The sequence below is a fragment of the Diospyros lotus genome, chromosome 4 (genome assembly GCF_014633365.1).
Source record: "Diospyros lotus cultivar Yz01 chromosome 4, ASM1463336v1, whole genome shotgun sequence".
Taxonomy (NCBI): domain Eukaryota; kingdom Viridiplantae; phylum Streptophyta; class Magnoliopsida; order Ericales; family Ebenaceae; genus Diospyros; species Diospyros lotus.
Window position 1 is genome coordinate 2,361,920 of NC_068341.1, and position 16,515 is coordinate 2,378,434.

General features: G+C 32.9%; 2 protein-coding genes across 3 annotated transcripts; one reads left to right on the top strand and one right to left on the bottom strand.

Moving 5' to 3' along the window:
* The first annotated feature begins 1,434 nt into the window (after positions 1 to 1,434).
* LOC127799267 (malate dehydrogenase) lies at positions 1,435 to 7,218 on the top strand. Its single transcript, XM_052333131.1, has 7 exons — positions 1,435 to 1,620; positions 3,261 to 3,419; positions 3,593 to 3,768; positions 4,222 to 4,499; positions 4,600 to 4,735; positions 6,302 to 6,413; positions 6,833 to 7,218. Exons 1-7 carry the CDS (start codon positions 1,578 to 1,580, stop codon positions 6,925 to 6,927), a joined length of 999 nt encoding a protein of 332 aa, XP_052189091.1. The 5' UTR covers positions 1,435 to 1,577; the 3' UTR covers positions 6,928 to 7,218.
* Positions 7,219 to 8,654: 1,436 nt separating this feature from the next.
* Positions 8,655 to 10,331, bottom strand: LOC127800096 (transcription factor MYB4-like). Of its 2 annotated transcripts, none has more exons than XM_052334519.1 (3): positions 10,156 to 10,331; positions 9,793 to 9,922; positions 8,655 to 9,267 (listed from the first exon to the last, which is right to left on the bottom strand). In XM_052334519.1, the coding sequence occupies exons 1-3, from the start codon at positions 10,286 to 10,288 to the stop codon at positions 8,748 to 8,750; spliced, it is 783 nt and encodes a 260-aa protein (XP_052190479.1). In that variant the 5' UTR covers positions 10,289 to 10,331; the 3' UTR covers positions 8,655 to 8,747. The 2 variants fall into 2 exon arrangements, with proteins under 2 accessions (XP_052190479.1, XP_052190480.1); XM_052334520.1 differs by having other exon boundaries at positions 10,005 to 10,288.
* Positions 10,332 to 16,515: the final 6,184 nt, after the last annotated feature.

A 16,515-nucleotide genomic window follows, 5' to 3' on the forward strand; every position in this document is an offset into this window, starting at 1 on the left:
TTTATTAAAAAGAATAATTATAAAGTGTAATTAATTTGTTTGAATGACTATAAAGTATAATTAGTTTATTTAAATGACTAAAAATATTTTTTTTAAAATAATTAAAAATAATTGTGTACATTTATTTTAAATTAATTATAAATTTTTTTGGGGGTGACATGTCGCCAAGTTCTTCACATATATGTTTGAATTATTTAATTCTAACATATATTAACCCTTAATTGGGATGTAGATTTAACAAGAATTAGCATAGACTAAATCTACTCTTGGTGTCTAAGGGTTTGTTTAATTGCGGAGTGATTTGAGTTTAGCTTGGCAAAGTAAAGTCATATGAGATGAGATAAATTTAATTATAAAAAAATATTTGATAAACTAATCACATTGATTAATTAAAATTGTAGGATGATAAATCTGCTAGACTCGATACTCAATTCATCCAAGTTAGGGCATAAAAAGCATTTGGGTGCCAACCAAACTCCCACCAAACCTTAACAATAGCCTGTTGGTCATTTTTTTTTTTGTATTTTCTTATTCTTCAGCAACAATCTCAAGCCTTCGTTCGTCTAGAAGGGCATTGTTGAACATTGTTCATGGCGGATTCTAATGATTGGAACCAATAATCAAAATTATCTTAGTCTTGTAATCAACATATCCAAAAATCAAAACAATCAAACGGTTAAATCTTATTAGATCTAATTTTTTTTCTTTTAAAAAAATACTACTCATTTTTTTGAAGGACATAATCGGCTACCATCCATGGTAGATTCTGACTTAACACAATTCAACTCTCACGCAAACTCAAAGCCAAATATGCGTTAGCATATGTGGTATATGTATATATTATACATTATCTATATTAGTTTGAATTTTTTGTTATTTTGTTGAACTTTAAAATTATTTTATTAGACGTTTCTTAATATAAGTTGATGTCCAGACATCATTTACCGATTATTTATTTATTATTATAAATATTTTTCTTTAATCCATGATTTTATAAGTCATATTTATTTATATAACATATAACATAAACTGTAATATCTCGTGTATCAAGTGATAAAAAGAATCAGATTAATTTATCTTAATAGATCTACGCGAACTTTATAGGGATCACCCATCATTGAGCTATTCTAGGTCAAGTACACTTAACTCAAGAATTTTTTATTTACACTTAGTTCAAAATGTATTCAACTGGTATTGTTTTTTTTCTTATTATTCTCGATATATATACTAATTTCTCTAAAATTATTTCTTATAGCTGATTTTGGACTCTTAAAGTATTACATAAACATAATACATTATCTATTTTACGAGTCATATTCTCTATATTAATAATACATATAACATAATAATACAGGACTTACTGCGAAAGTCTTTTTTTAACATAAATTATATATATTTTAATTGAGGGTTAATTTCTCCTTGGAAGGACGAAAGTTCACCTTGGCGAACTCATTTCTCCCTCCATAAATCTCCGAGACCTAAAATCTCGAGACCGTTTTTGGTCCTCCATACACGGCAGTCATCTCTACTCGCTCCTCAGTCCTCACATCGCCTCTTTTCTCAGATCTCTCTCTGCAATGGCGAAAGAACCCGTTCGTGTTCTCGTCACTGGCGCTGCCGGTACTGTTTCACCTCTGAAACACCACTAATCAATCTCAGATCTGTTATTTGTTTCTGTTAACTTCTTGGTTATCACATTTTCACTGATCTTCAATTTGTCTTTCACGATTTCAATCTATGCTCGTCATCTGAAAATCTAATTGATCGCGGAAATATCTATGTCAAAATGTGTGTGTGGTTTGTGATACGCAAGTGCATTGTTGTTTCGTACGTGTAGGCTTTAGTTTTTACGATGTGATGTTGTTTACTGGCCGTCATTGGATTGGTTTGTAGACGTTGGATCTATTTGATTGATTGGTGCTCTGTTCTTGGACCGTTTACTGCTAGTCTATACTAGTTTGACGAGGAAGCAGGGTTATTTTCGCTGCAAAGAATATTATATCAGATAGTGCATGTTTTCACACAATGGTGTTATAGTTGGTTTGGCAGATTTTGTTGCAATTCACCCTTCTAGATGATTACTAATAGAAGACATGAATAGTTTACACAGTTTAGTCTGAGACTTCCCGTGTCTGTTTCTACCAAATTATGTAAGATGTGCTAATTTCAAATTATTCACAAGTTCTAAAGCTCAAAATCTTAGTGCAAAATGGTGATTCTGTGGTATGTCATGTGCAGAGTGACCAATCTATTGGGCCACTGAGTCTAGAGTATGAAACTAGCCTTCGGTTATGTGCCGGAGATAAAGATGTTTTCCTCGTTCATTGATCTATAACAAAGAGTTGAAGAAAAGCACTTAAGTACTAACTAGCGTTTACAGTCAACTCCAGCTAACCTCTACAGAGTGTACAACTAGTGTTTATGGTCAACTCAAGCTAAGCTCTACAGAATGCACAACTAGTGTTCATGGGCAACTCAAGCTAAACTCTATAGAATGCAGACAGTATTGCCTGAGTTTGAACGTATGCATCTGGCTCTATATGGCATTTTAGGTTGAAAAAAGAACACTTTGTTAGGTCTATCTCATTTTTTTTATGTTTTTTATTTTCTGAAATGCAATTTTATCTAATTTCTTAAACCTGAAGAAATAAATATATTTTTATCTTTCAAAAGAGACAAGTGCTAGTTTTCTTATGGAATTAACTCAGGTTACAAGTCTTCTCTGTTTCAAATGTTTTAGGTGGCATTTAGGATTAAACTATGTTACCATCCGTGTTGCTTGACTTGCAAATTGCGTATTTCACTAGATGGTCACTTGCACCAACTGTGGATCAGGAGTAATTGAATCCAAGTCTTTTCCTTTGCCCCAATAGCTCCTTTTAAGCTTCATGCATTATAGTTGCATTATGTGGGATATCAAAACTGTCATGGTACAACTTCAATGCTTTTAGCGAAGTATCCTTATAAACCAAATAGGCACACACACATATGTAATTGTGGAATCAGATCAGTGGGGAAACTTTTTGTGGAAACTCCTGTCCCTTCCTAAACGTTTCTAGGCCGTGGAGTTTTGTAGCATTTAATTGGCCTGTTATGCGCACTTACTAATCTCCAAAGGGTGGGAAAATTTGAATTTGCTTCACAAGGTTAAGCAAACTTGTTGACTAAGAGTCTCATGCAGAAACCAACCTTCACTTGGATATCATGTTGTAGTTATTTTGTAAAGCTGCATATTGAGTGAAAGTTGTTTGTACTTGCAGGACAAATTGGATATGCTCTTGTTCCCATGATTGCTAGAGGAGTCATGTTGGGCCCAGACCAACCTGTAATCCTTCACATGCTTGATATTCCACCTGCTGCTGAGGCATTGAATGGTGTTAAGATGGAGTTGGTGGATGCTGCATTTCCTCTGCTTAAAGGTAGGAACTTCTAAACCCTTTTACAAAGCCCATGATGCTTATTTATTTGAAAAGGAACAAGGGAAAAGAAAATAACTAATACATGATCATTTTCTTCTACTGCTTTTGTATTTGAGATCATCTTTCGCAGTTTCCCTATGCTGTAATGGATCTAATCTTTCATTCTGTATCAGGTGTTGTTGCTACCACTGATGTTGTTGAGGCATGCACTGGCGTCAATATTGCAGTCATGGTTGGGGGATTCCCTAGGAAAGAAGGCATGGAAAGGAAAGATGTGATGTCAAAGAACGTTGCCATTTACAAATCTCAAGCTTCTGCTCTGGAAAAGAATGCTGCTGCAAACTGCAAGGTGATTGTCATTTTTCAGAAAATAGAATAACAAATAACAATGCAACATTAGGTAGCAAACAATTCTAAAATTTTGGTAGATTCTTGAAAATGCCTTTGTGGGTATGGAAAACACTTGGGCTGTTTATGTGCTATTTATGAAAATAAGTAGTTTTCTTTTTTTTCTTTATGCCAGATATTTATATTTGATTTCCTAGTACTTTGGCTGCTATGGAAGCTTCCAATGTGCTAAATATAGATTCAAATCACAACTAGGAATATTGAGGACATAATTGATAGCCATCCTCCTCCTCATTTTCCCATTTTGTTTTATTCTCTTTTCTCATTGTACGGATGAATGCTGCAGTGTCTCACATCATAGTAAGCATATCTCAGATGATAGACGAAGTAAACTACTAGTATTATATTTCATATAATATGACTAGTAATAATTTTTCTTTCTTGTTTGTTCCAGGTTCTGGTTGTTGCCAACCCTGCCAACACCAATGCATTGATCTTAAAGGAATTTGCACCATCAATTCCTGAGAAAAACATTACTTGTTTGACCAGGTTGGATCACAACAGGGCCCTTGGTCAAGTCTCAGAGAGATTAAACGTTCCAGTCTCTGATGTCAAAAATGTAATTATTTGGGGAAATCATTCATCAAGTCAGTATCCTGATGTCAACCATGCAACCGTTAAGACACCAGCTGGAGAGAAACCTGCCCGCGAGCTTGTTGCTAATGATGAATGGTATGAAATATAAAATTGTATTTTGATCATGTATTTGTTTGTCAGGGATTTCCTGATGTCACTTCAATATTTTATATTTTCATAATAATGACATTTGTAGGTTGAATGGAGAATTCATCACTACCGTCCAACAGCGTGGAGCTGCCATTATCAAGGCTAGAAAGCTCTCTAGTGCATTATCTGCTGCTAGCTCTGCATGTGACCACATACGTGATTGGGTCCTTGGAACTCCAGAGGTTGTTCTCGTTCGTGTTCTTGTCTAAGGCCAGTTTTTTAATATACAAGTAAAACTTGCCCTACGCATTTCTTGTTGTTATTGCATGTTTATGCTAGGATTGGAATTGTGGAGCACGGAAACGGCTCGGAGATGTCATTTCGGCGTTTTCAAACTGTTTCCTGTTTCGAAAATGACGAGAATGTCCCAAAATGGTTTTCGGGCCGTTTCTGTAAATTGCAAAACGTTCTGAGGTCGTTTTGCAATTTACAAAAAATTGTGGGAAATGGTTTTCCGCTGGAAATGCATTTCCGACGAGATGAAGCAATCGCCTGTAGCGGGAAAGATAAGGGTCGCCACTCACTAGATCTGCAACTCGGGCCATTGAGAAGCTAGGCGGCGGCTAGATTAGAGGATGCAGCGGCGAGAGAGGTGAGGCGGCAGTTGACGGCTAGAGATGAGAGGCGGTAGTCGGCAATGAGGGCGAGAGGCGAGATAGGTCAGTGGTGAGAGGCAAGGCGGCGACTAGAGCGGTGGCAGTTGGCGGCAAGCAGCGAGAGCAAAGGATGCAACGACGAGAGAGGTGAGGTGGCAGTTGACGGCTAGAGATGCGAGGCGGCAGTCGGCGATGAGGGCGAGAGGCGAGATGGGTCGATGGTGAGAGACAAGGCAGCGACCAGAGCGGTGGCAGTTGGCGGCAAGCAGCGAGAGCAGAGGATGCAGCAGCGAGAGAGGTGAGGCGGCAGTTGACGGCTAGAGATCGATGCGAGGTGGCAATTGGCGATGAGGGCGAGATGGGTCGGTGGTGAGAGGCAAGGCGACGACCAGAGTGGTGACGGTTGGCGGCAAGCGGTGAGAGCAACAAACCCAAGTCCGCGGCAACGTCAACAATGCTACTCCAAACCTTTAGCTTGAACAAATAGCTGCAACCTGCAAATTTGCAATTAGGGTTTGCAACTTATAATAATATTTATATCATATAAATTATAAATTAATTTTGCACACACCCCTATTTATTTTATTCTAGCACTTATATTTTTAACTATTTTTCACATATATCCTTATATTTTTTAAATTTATAGTTTATCCCGCTTTTTCGTTTCCTACCTTTTTGAAAAAATATCGCTTTTTCATTTTAGTTTCGTATTGGAAACGTTTTTCATTTTTGTGCAACCTAAATTAGAACTAGGATTTGTGGAAGAAGAAAAGGGAAAAAAAGTAAATTTATCTTATTTGCATATAGAACACTTTCATTAGTAACATCATTTTCACTCAGTAATTGTAGCCTTAGGGTGAATTTGATAGTATGGAAATTGCATAGAAACTGTCACATTCGAGGAATTGAATTCCATTTTTGTTGTTCGACACATTGTATTTTGTATGAAATTGAATTTCATGGTACAAGTTTTAACGTATGTTTTGACCTATTTTTCATGGAAAATTAATTCGGGAGGGGGAGAGTGATTTTTGTTTTCCATACAAGTTGAAAAATATTTTCTTTTCCAACTAAATGCTATAAAAATGTCCGTTAGTAATTATTTAGTGAAATCTGTCATTTGCTTATTTTTTTTTTGTCTTAACATTGTAGGGCACTTGGGTTTCCATGGGTGTATACTCTGATGGCTCATACAATGTGCCAGCTGGGCTTATTTATTCTTTCCCGGTTACCTGTCGCAATGGAGAATGGACAATTGTGCAAGGTAAGAATGTGGCCAATTTGTAGTAATTATGTACTTCGTCTTTTAGTTTTAAATACTAATGACCTAACAGTAGCATTTGAAATATAATTAATCTACAATTATCTGTTCTGGGTGTATTTTAGTCTTGATTAGCCAATTATAATAAAGTGATACAATCCTTTCATGTTCTGCATTTTTTTTTTTTTTTTGGATTTTGTTTTTGTCAAAAATCTTTATATCAAATTGTGAAGCTTATGTCTTGATTTTTAGCAAGATCTCCTCATACATTCCAATAGCTGGCTCTAGGTTGGTCTCAAACTACAGTAGCATCTTAATTGGCTTAGCATTTTCTCCAATAACTAGCATGCATGCAGGACTTTCCCAGATGCTTTCTGGGACAGCTGCTTAACCAGTTCTCTGCTTTACTTTCCATGTGTCAGGCCTCCCAATTGACGAGTTTTCAAGGAAAAAGTTGGACTTGACCGCTGAAGAGCTCACCGAGGAAAAGGCTCTGGCTTATTCATGCCTCTCTTGAATTCCGTCTTCACCGTTCTATTTGCTGTGCAGCAAATAGTTTTGAATAATGCCATTTTTGGTTTTTGGTGGACAAAATAATGATTGATTGGGGAAGCTGCTGTCTACGGTAGTCCTTTTTTGTTTTCTCTTTTGATTTATGCATTTGAACATTGAACAATTAACAGAGGTGCTGGGTCATGAATTAGATTTATTAGTGCAGACATTACTTTGATTTCTGCCTGCAAATTGAAATTGGTCGCTTTTTGTATTTCTAATCTCCTGATCTCGGAAATGTTATTTAGGTACACAATCAGTTTATTTCATCCACACGCTAACTTCGCTTGCCATGTGTATGACGGAAAAAGCTTTACTTTTAGTAAATTTTAGTTATGTTCTAGTAAATTTTAATAATTAATATTTATTAGATTAATTAAAATGTAACAGGCAGTTATCATCTCATTAGGTTTGTGACCCAATGAGTTTATTAATTAATGTTTTATGAAATTCTTATATTATTCATGTTGGACAATATAAGATTTGTCTGAAACAGACAAATTGAGAGAGAGGGGGGGGGGGGCATAGGCCTTGCGGGTGGGACCCACACCCCCCCTTCCCTCTATTAGCTCGCGTCAGACAATAGACGTGGTAACATATCATCTCTTTAATATTCTATATGAAAATGTTAAAAGATTTGTTTAGAAAAAAAATTAGTAACTCAGTTAGGGTTTGTAAATTTGTGGAGTTTTAATATATTTAGTAGTTGATTTTAATGTTTAATATTTATTGAATTAATCAAAATATGACATTTGATAGACTCCACGAGCAACCTTCAAGATTAAATGTTTACTATCGTGTCAAAAGCTTAAGTTGTTAGGAGAGATGTAACTCTTTATTCCTATCCATATTGTAGTTATAACATTTTCTCTAGACTTCACAAACAAGCAGTCCCATGAAGTAGTTGTTGGGGGCATGGACTATGAACCAACAACATTTACGTCGTTTCAATGAAATTATGAAATTAGTGGATTCACAAATCAATGTTGTTATTGAGATATAATAATAAATTTATTGAATGAGAAACGTCATAGTCAAGTCGTTTAAGTCTATAAGAACAAAAACAATTAAAGAGTGCAAAGAGGTTCTTACGCAAATAATTCGATACTTAAGTCAAACACTGAAAATGATAGAAATAGTATTAAAAACTAGTATTAAAGGTATATATTTTCTAATATAAATGTACACTTATTTATAAAGAAATATTGAGTAATCCTAATTTGTCCAAGATTAAAATTCTCACATATAACGTATATATTGACATTTCTTAATCTTAACAAGTTAGGATTAAGATTCTTACAGATAACGTCCATCTTGACATTTTGAAACCTATTAAGATCGCGGCTCTTATGAATAGTATTTATTTATATATTCATATATTTAATATATATATATTAGTGTCTATTATATTAATATATTTAATATTTTTATAAAATAAATCCAAGTTTAAACATAAATATTATATTAATATATTTTTTAATAATTATATATAATTTATCAATATTGATAAAAATTTTATGAGATGGATATCAATTTATAATTTATGAAACATGTATATTTTAATTTTTTATTAAATTTTAATAATTTATCAATTTCTTTAAATTAAACATATAATTATATAAATAACAATTTAAAGTACATTTATCTAAATGTATTATCAAAGTTAACCTAACTTTATAATTTTGCATAGTTTTTAAGTAAGAAGCCTTAAAAGCTATCTTAAAAGAAGGGTAAGCCAAACAGCCTATGAATAAATGATCCTTGCTTCTAATTTATCAGTTAAATTTATGGCAATTCAGGTAACCCACCAGCTCCAACTAGAAGGTTGTGCCAAAAATTCACGTCATCATCCATGTTAAACCTCAACCCATTGCCATCTTCCCAAATTTGAAATCCTGTATCACTATTGAAACATCCCGCAAACTCTGATTCTGAGTAATTCAAATTCTCGGCTGTTAATTCATCCAACCAGAAACTCTCATCGATCTGAGGAACCGTTTGCGATGACTCCAATATTTTTTCATCGTCCTTGCCGTGGATCATGAGAATATCCATGTTGTCGGAACAGCCGGTTTGGTCTGTGACCGATGAGAGCTCGCTACAGCAATCACTTGAAGCATTATTAGAACCGCATTTTGGTTCTGAGAGTACTGATGATGATGACGATGATGATAATTGTTCTGTTTCTTTAGATATGGCAGCTGGCTGATGATGATTCTTGAGCCTCTTCTTCAAGTGTGTGTGCCAAACGTTCTTGATCTCGTTGTCTGTGCGGCCTGGCAATCGAGCTGCGATGGCAGACCATCTGACAGTCGACAGAAAACACGATCACATGAGCTTAATTAATTCATTAATTACCATGAATTCTTAGTTAATTAGTCTTAATTTGTTTAATGAAAGTGGGGTCACATGAAAGCTAGCTAGTTCCAGTCTTTCATGGAATTTCATATATTATAATACTGTATTATGAAAGAGGCCGGCATGCACTGAAGTCTTAAGTGGATATGATGATCGATATACATATATATATATATATATTAATTAAAGAACTATATATCGACAACATGAAGAATCTTTCTAACCCTAGCTTGTATAATATTATTTTCACAGATTACGCTAGCCTTCATGCACAATTGGGAAAGAAAGAGCGGCCGGGAGAGAGAAGAGGGCACTCACAGTACTCTCCAAATGAAGAAACTATATAGCTATACAAAAGATGGGCTTGGAGATAATTAAAGAGAAAATATATGGGAATTGATTAATGAACTTGCTAACTAGAATTAATGAGGAGACTAACAGAAAATTAACGTATATATATATAGATATATACCTGTTCCCAAGCATTTCATGTAACTTGATGATGGTTTCCTCCTCTTCTTGACTGAAATTTCCTCTCTTAATGTCAGGTCGCAAGTAGTTCATCCACCGTAGTCTGCAACTTTTCCCACATCTTAGTAGCCCTGAGTAGGTGGATGAGAACGTAATTATCAGAATCTGTTTCAACATTCCATAATCCTTCTAATTTTTTGCTTATTTTCATACTTGATAGTGATGCATTTCTTCCCCTTTTCATTTAATATTTTCCCGGAAAATTTTGAAAGCAAACCAGCTGACGAATCTGTGTCCATTGTGTGGGATCTATATATTCACCCACGCACCCACACATACATAGATAGATCAGCAACATAATTACCGGCTTGTTTAGGGAGAGCCCGCCAGTTGCCATGGCCGTGCTGTTGAATATGAGAGACCAGTATCTGATCTTCTTCACGCGTCCATGGCCCTTTCTTCAATCCCAACTTCGCGCAGCAAGGAGCTCTCACCATCTTCTCTCTCTCTCTATTATCTTCTTTTCGAGATTTGATGGCACGGAACTTCACAAAAGTATGTGAAAAAGAGAGTATGGATGGCTATTTATCCTCGAGATGTTCGACAAATATTCAAAGAAGGGGCTGTTCGTAGAATGGTCCGTGGCCATTTCAAAAAAGTCAACAGCTTGAAGGTTCAAGGAAAGAGAGACTCTCTCTCTCTCTCTCTCTCTCTCTCTAGCTACAGATATATATATATATATATAATATAGAAAAACAAGCCATATGAATTATGATGGGTAGAATTAATTTAATTTAATCCAAGCGCGGTTTGATTATGAACATCTTAAGTTTATGGAAGTTGGTGCTAAAGTGTCAAATCAAACGTCATTCTGTGATCTGGTAAACGCGCACGAGGGGGGGAGAAGCCAACAGATTCCATGCACGGAGATGGATCTCATCCTAATTAACCACTTAATTAATTAACCAAATCAACTTAATCAGAGGATGCTTTGTACAAGTTGTGCGTTTAATAGCTGTCTTTATTTTCTCGAGAAAATTCAGTTGATTTTTCTCTGCACTTAATTATTGCTTCCCCATTGTGAAGAAGAACCAAACCAATCATAGAATATAATATAGCAAAATAACAAAGTCATCTGATATCTCAAAAATTCTATTTTTTTCATACTTTGAGTTGAGTTAAATATAAATTCAAGACAATCTCAATAATATTTTCCAGTTAAATAGTGTAAATAGTCATTAAATTTTATAAAAATATATCATAAGATTACTGAATTTCAATTTAATATAAATTTTATAATTAATGTCAATTAAAGTTAAAAGAAATTAATGAAATAGTAATATTTTTGTAAAATTCAATGATCTTTTCATTTTTATGTAAAATTTAGTAACCATTTGTACTGACATTTTAAGTACAAATTAATATTTAGCGATCTTTTTATATTTTAGTATAAAATTTAATGACCATTTATACTATTTATCCTAATTATTATGATGAGAACCCTTTTTTTATTTAATTTCTTTAAGTCTTTCTAATTAATAATTAAGCACGCTAATTATCTCTTCTCTTTTTTTTTTTGGGGTATCAAACCATGGAAATGAATTAACTATTTGATGATCATATGCATGGATTAATACAAGGCTAAAAGTCTAAGCAATTTTGAAGATTGATTAAATTAGCTAACTTTTCCAGTGACCATGACCATGGACTATATATACTTTCATTCTCTTATAATATTATTATCTTTTGTCAACACATGCCATGATGAATCCTAGAAAAGATTTGGTCACATTATTATAAAGCAGTTCTTGTTCTTACATATGTTAAGCTTTACACTAATTAATTAACTCGACATATGGGCATAAGAAACAAACAAGCAAACAAACAACAGAATTTGAGCCTTTTTATCATTTAAACTTTCGGTTTTTTTTTTCTTTTAAACTTCCAAATTGCATATAAATTAAATATAAATTATAAAATAACATATTTTTTTGTCTTGGACCGTCACACCTTTTCTAAAATTTACAATTTGCTTTGACCAACTTAGGTATACTAACAATTTCGTCATAAGTTAAAACTTGATACTCAATCTCTATAATAAATATAGACAATTGTACAATTTCATGTGAAGTTACAACCAACACTAAAATTTCTCTCTCCCACTATTTCTTTATTATTATGTAATTAATTAAGACTATACTGTGATATAAGACTCCCTATATTTCACATTATAACACCATTAAGCCCTTATAATAATACCCAAATTAAATAGTTTTTGTGTGCCTATCCAGTCCAAGAGGAGGGGATGAATTTGGGAAGAGTTCACAAAATTTGACTTGTTCTGGTTTGGATTTTAGCTTAAGTAGACAGTCAAACAAATTTAAGTAGACAGTCAAACAAATGTGGCAGATGTTGCCATCTCCACTCTCCAAGAAGTAAATGATTGATGGGATCATGGCCATAGATGATGGTCTATACGTGATCTTTGGTAAGTCTTTAATTTTTATACAAGACAAAAATCGAACTCATAACGTATTAAATTGACATTGACATATTATTTATCTAACTGTTTAACTTATATCCTGAAGATTAATTGGACCATTGCCTTAGTCAGAAGCTTACTTGTCTTATTTTTATAATACTTATTTTTTAAAATAGTATATTTAATTTTATATTAATATAAATATATAATATATAAATATTATTAATAAGGATCTAAATAGCATTTTTATTTGTCATACCCAAATCTTTATATATATAATAGCACGTGTAATATGTATTTTATATATTTGATACACTTTTGGTGTCGTACACCATGTTTAGTACCATAAAATTTTCATTCGTTATTTAAAAAAAAAAAATATTTGTTAGGTGATAATATTGACCAACAATGATATTTTATTTTATATAAAAAATATATAGTCTTTATTTGTCATATGTACAATCACGTTACTAATTGAAATTGTTTACTATTCTAAGTATTTAGAAAATTAGTCTAACATCTTTTAGACTACCCCTCGTCATCTTATTCTAAATATGATCATATCTTACTCCAAATGAATATATAAATGTTAGTAAATAATGACAATTTGTGGGGTAGTAAACAATGTTACTCCAGACGATTGCACAATCTCACATAAAGATAGAATTAAACTCGTGTTATTTTAAACTTCAAAACGCATGCCATGCCCTATCTTTGTTATCCCAAAAGATACATTTTATAAAATATTATTTATATAGATTTCATAGTTTTACGTTCTATACCAACTATAATTTCATATTTTCACACAATTTTTTTTATTTTTGGTTTAATGAAAAGAAAATTAGTATAATTTTTATATTTTTTACATCGTATAAAATATTTTTTATATTCTACAAAGTGTTGACCTTTATACTAATATTTTTCAAAATTTTTGAGTAAAAACTTGGAAAAAGGCTTCAATTTGATTTGACTTGAGATTGAGCAGAGTGGACCCCAAGTCCAACAACTAAAGCTGATGAGTGTATATGGGAGCAGCAGAGTCATTGGTCAGAGTCAATATTTTGGGCTACGTACCATTTTTGGGTTGAAAAAGGATGCCTAAAAACAAGTGGTAGCTTCAAACTTTTGCACACTCTCGTTGCTTCCATATCCCTATTTATGTAGGTGTGACATACAAATTATTGAACTCGAGTCGTCAAATTTGGTGGTTGGGTTGACTTCAATTTATAAATTGATTCAATTTGATTTTTAAATTTAAAATTTTTAATTATTTTATTAAAAAATTAAAATAATCAAATCGATCAAAATCTCTCTACTTGAATTAATAATCGATTAAAAAATTAATCTTAATCGAGTAATATCGTAATTAATTGAGTAACTAAATATTTTAATCGAATAAAAATTATTGAACAAGAGTGTCTTGATTTATTAACTAACTAAGAAATTTTTTTTAATAAAATAATATCATTTTTATTTGAGTAACAAATTTTTTTAATTGAATAGTATTTTTCACTAAAATATATTCATAAAAGTTAATCGAATAATATTTTTTTATTTGAGTAACACTTATTTTTTAAATTACTTCTATTTGATTGTATTTTTAATTTTTTCAGCTAAGTTCAATTTTTCTTAAAAAAAAAATTAACCTATTTAATTTAAGTAATTTAGTGGATTTGATACCCCCAATTGAGAAAATCCCTCTTAGTCGTAATTATTGACTAAAACCCAACTTTGCATCTGCTGCTTCAGTCAGCTCTCTTTGGCCCAAGGAGTGGAGTGTATTATTATAATTCCACAAACCTACCTCTACCCATACTATCTATACTCCTCCTTGTAGTTGTTAATTCATTATGATCAATCATTGCATTTACGGCTCCACTTTTCATCTTTCCTCACTATGAAGTGACAAAAAAGTGTGAGCCAATTTGAATATATTATAAATTTTATATTTATTTTTAAATTAAATAACTATTTTATATTTTATAAAAAAGACTCCTTTACTTTTATTTACAAGTTTTCCTCACGTATTCGTTTTCCCTTTTTATTCCATGCAACCTAGTTGAAATGTTAAAAATGAAAGTATTATTTGGATATTTATTTATAATATTTTATGTATTAATATAATATTCTTTATTTTATATTAAAATAAATATATAATACATTAATATGATTAAAAATATTACAAAGGAGGAGTGCTAATATAGCATTTTTTGAATAGAATATGGGGTTGTTAAAACCGCACTAGTCCTTGGCAGTGGCAAATTTGAAGGGGCAAAAGCCAAAAGCTTGCACCATTAGTGGTGATAATAATTAAATGGTCAATACAATAATAATAATAATACAAATTTCCACACATTCCCTTCCACGGAAATCATAATTTCAAACATGGGAGTCTCCAAATCATAATTATGGTCTCACTGTATTCTTGCAATATTCTCCAGTATATTATTGACCTTAATTTTCACGAACACATACTTGCTAGTATTATTATATTATTATATTATATAAGTTGAATCAATATAAGTGTGCAACACATTAATGTAAAAAATATCACATTAAAGGGTACTTTTAAATGTATAAATAACACTTCCTCTTTAGATATGGTCCCCACAAATAAATCTGGATTACGCAGCTTTTCAACATGGATTTAGTTGAGCTTATGTATAAACACAGGCAGATGCTGCTGCACAATATAATATAAATGGCAACATATATCATCAAACTAAAGAACAAAACAGCCAAACCCCATAATTTTACCCCGTTATGGGTATTTTTTGGACCATTTTTTATGGGTTGGACTCGACCCGGTAGGCCGGTCCAATCGCCTGAAATCCAATAGGCCCAAGGCCAAACTCATCAGAACAAGATCATACGTCGCTGAAATCCGAGCTTAGATCGCAGAATCGAGCGAGCTTGCAACGATACTCCCAGCTCGTTGGCCTAACCGATCGAGCTCCCAACGATACTTTCAGCTTGTTGGCCTAACTGTTCAGTTCGTATAACAATAAAGACCGCGGAACAACTGGAGGCAAGGACCCATCTACTTTATCTGAGGCAAACCAGATCCCTGGTAATACGGAACTTACTCTTGATTTTATGGAATTGATGAAGACACTTTGTCTCCCATGACATTATCTTTCCATTTATGGATTTTGCCAAAATTGTAAAACACTACACACTATAAATAGGGGTCAAAAACACCATTGTAAGGGGGAAGAACAAATAATAATATACTGTTGCTCTACCAGAATAACCAGAGAACGGTCATGGAGTAGGCATCGTTCTACCCGAACTACATAAAAACTTCCTTGCGTACGATGTATCATTGGTTCCCTTCTATTTCCCCTCTTAACCTTTGGGCTCATTCTCTCATTGCAAGCCTATGAATCACTATCGACCAACTCTGAACGTCAATAGACCTTATATTTTAAACATTTTTTTTGTGTAATAATTTATTTTTTTGTTATTTTAATTATATTTTTTGATTTTATATTTTCAAATTAATTGTACATCTCGTCAGAATTGAATTAAAATGTGCAATACATGTATAAACAACAACTAACATATCCATCCTTTATCCCATTATGTGGGGTCGATTATATAAATTCTAAACTTCTATGTATTCCTGTTTTTTGTCATATTTTCATTTAAATCCATACACTTCATATCAAATTTTAATATCTTTTCTAAAATCTTCTTGGTTCTCTCTATATTTCTTTTTTTTTGACTAATTATTCAATTTCATCAACTCTCTTTACAGGAGCATCATTTGATCTTCTTCTCACATGACCAAACCATCTTAGTATAGCCTTTTATCTTCTCCTCGATTGACACTACTTCTATCTTATTACGAATAATCTCATCTCTAATTTTATCTTTTTTTGTATGACCCATATCCATCTTAATATCCTCATCTCCGCTACGCTTATCTTTTGTTCATGTTAGTATTTAACTTCTCAACGTGTAATACATGTACACGTTGATAAGAAAAAAAAAAAATTTTTTATTGGTTTGTCGTTTTACACAATCTAATTTGCGACCTGGGTCGCTTTCAACGAATTGAGATGCTCAATCAGAGGCACCAAGAGTCGCATCGCGGCCCTGGCATATATGCTTCATATTATGGTGAAGAGACTTTATTTCAATTAGTGGACCATAAATGGCTCATACATGTGATTTTGCACAAAGTCATATTTCAAACTTCCACACAGATTTCTCTGCAGTTTCTAGGAAGAAGAATGT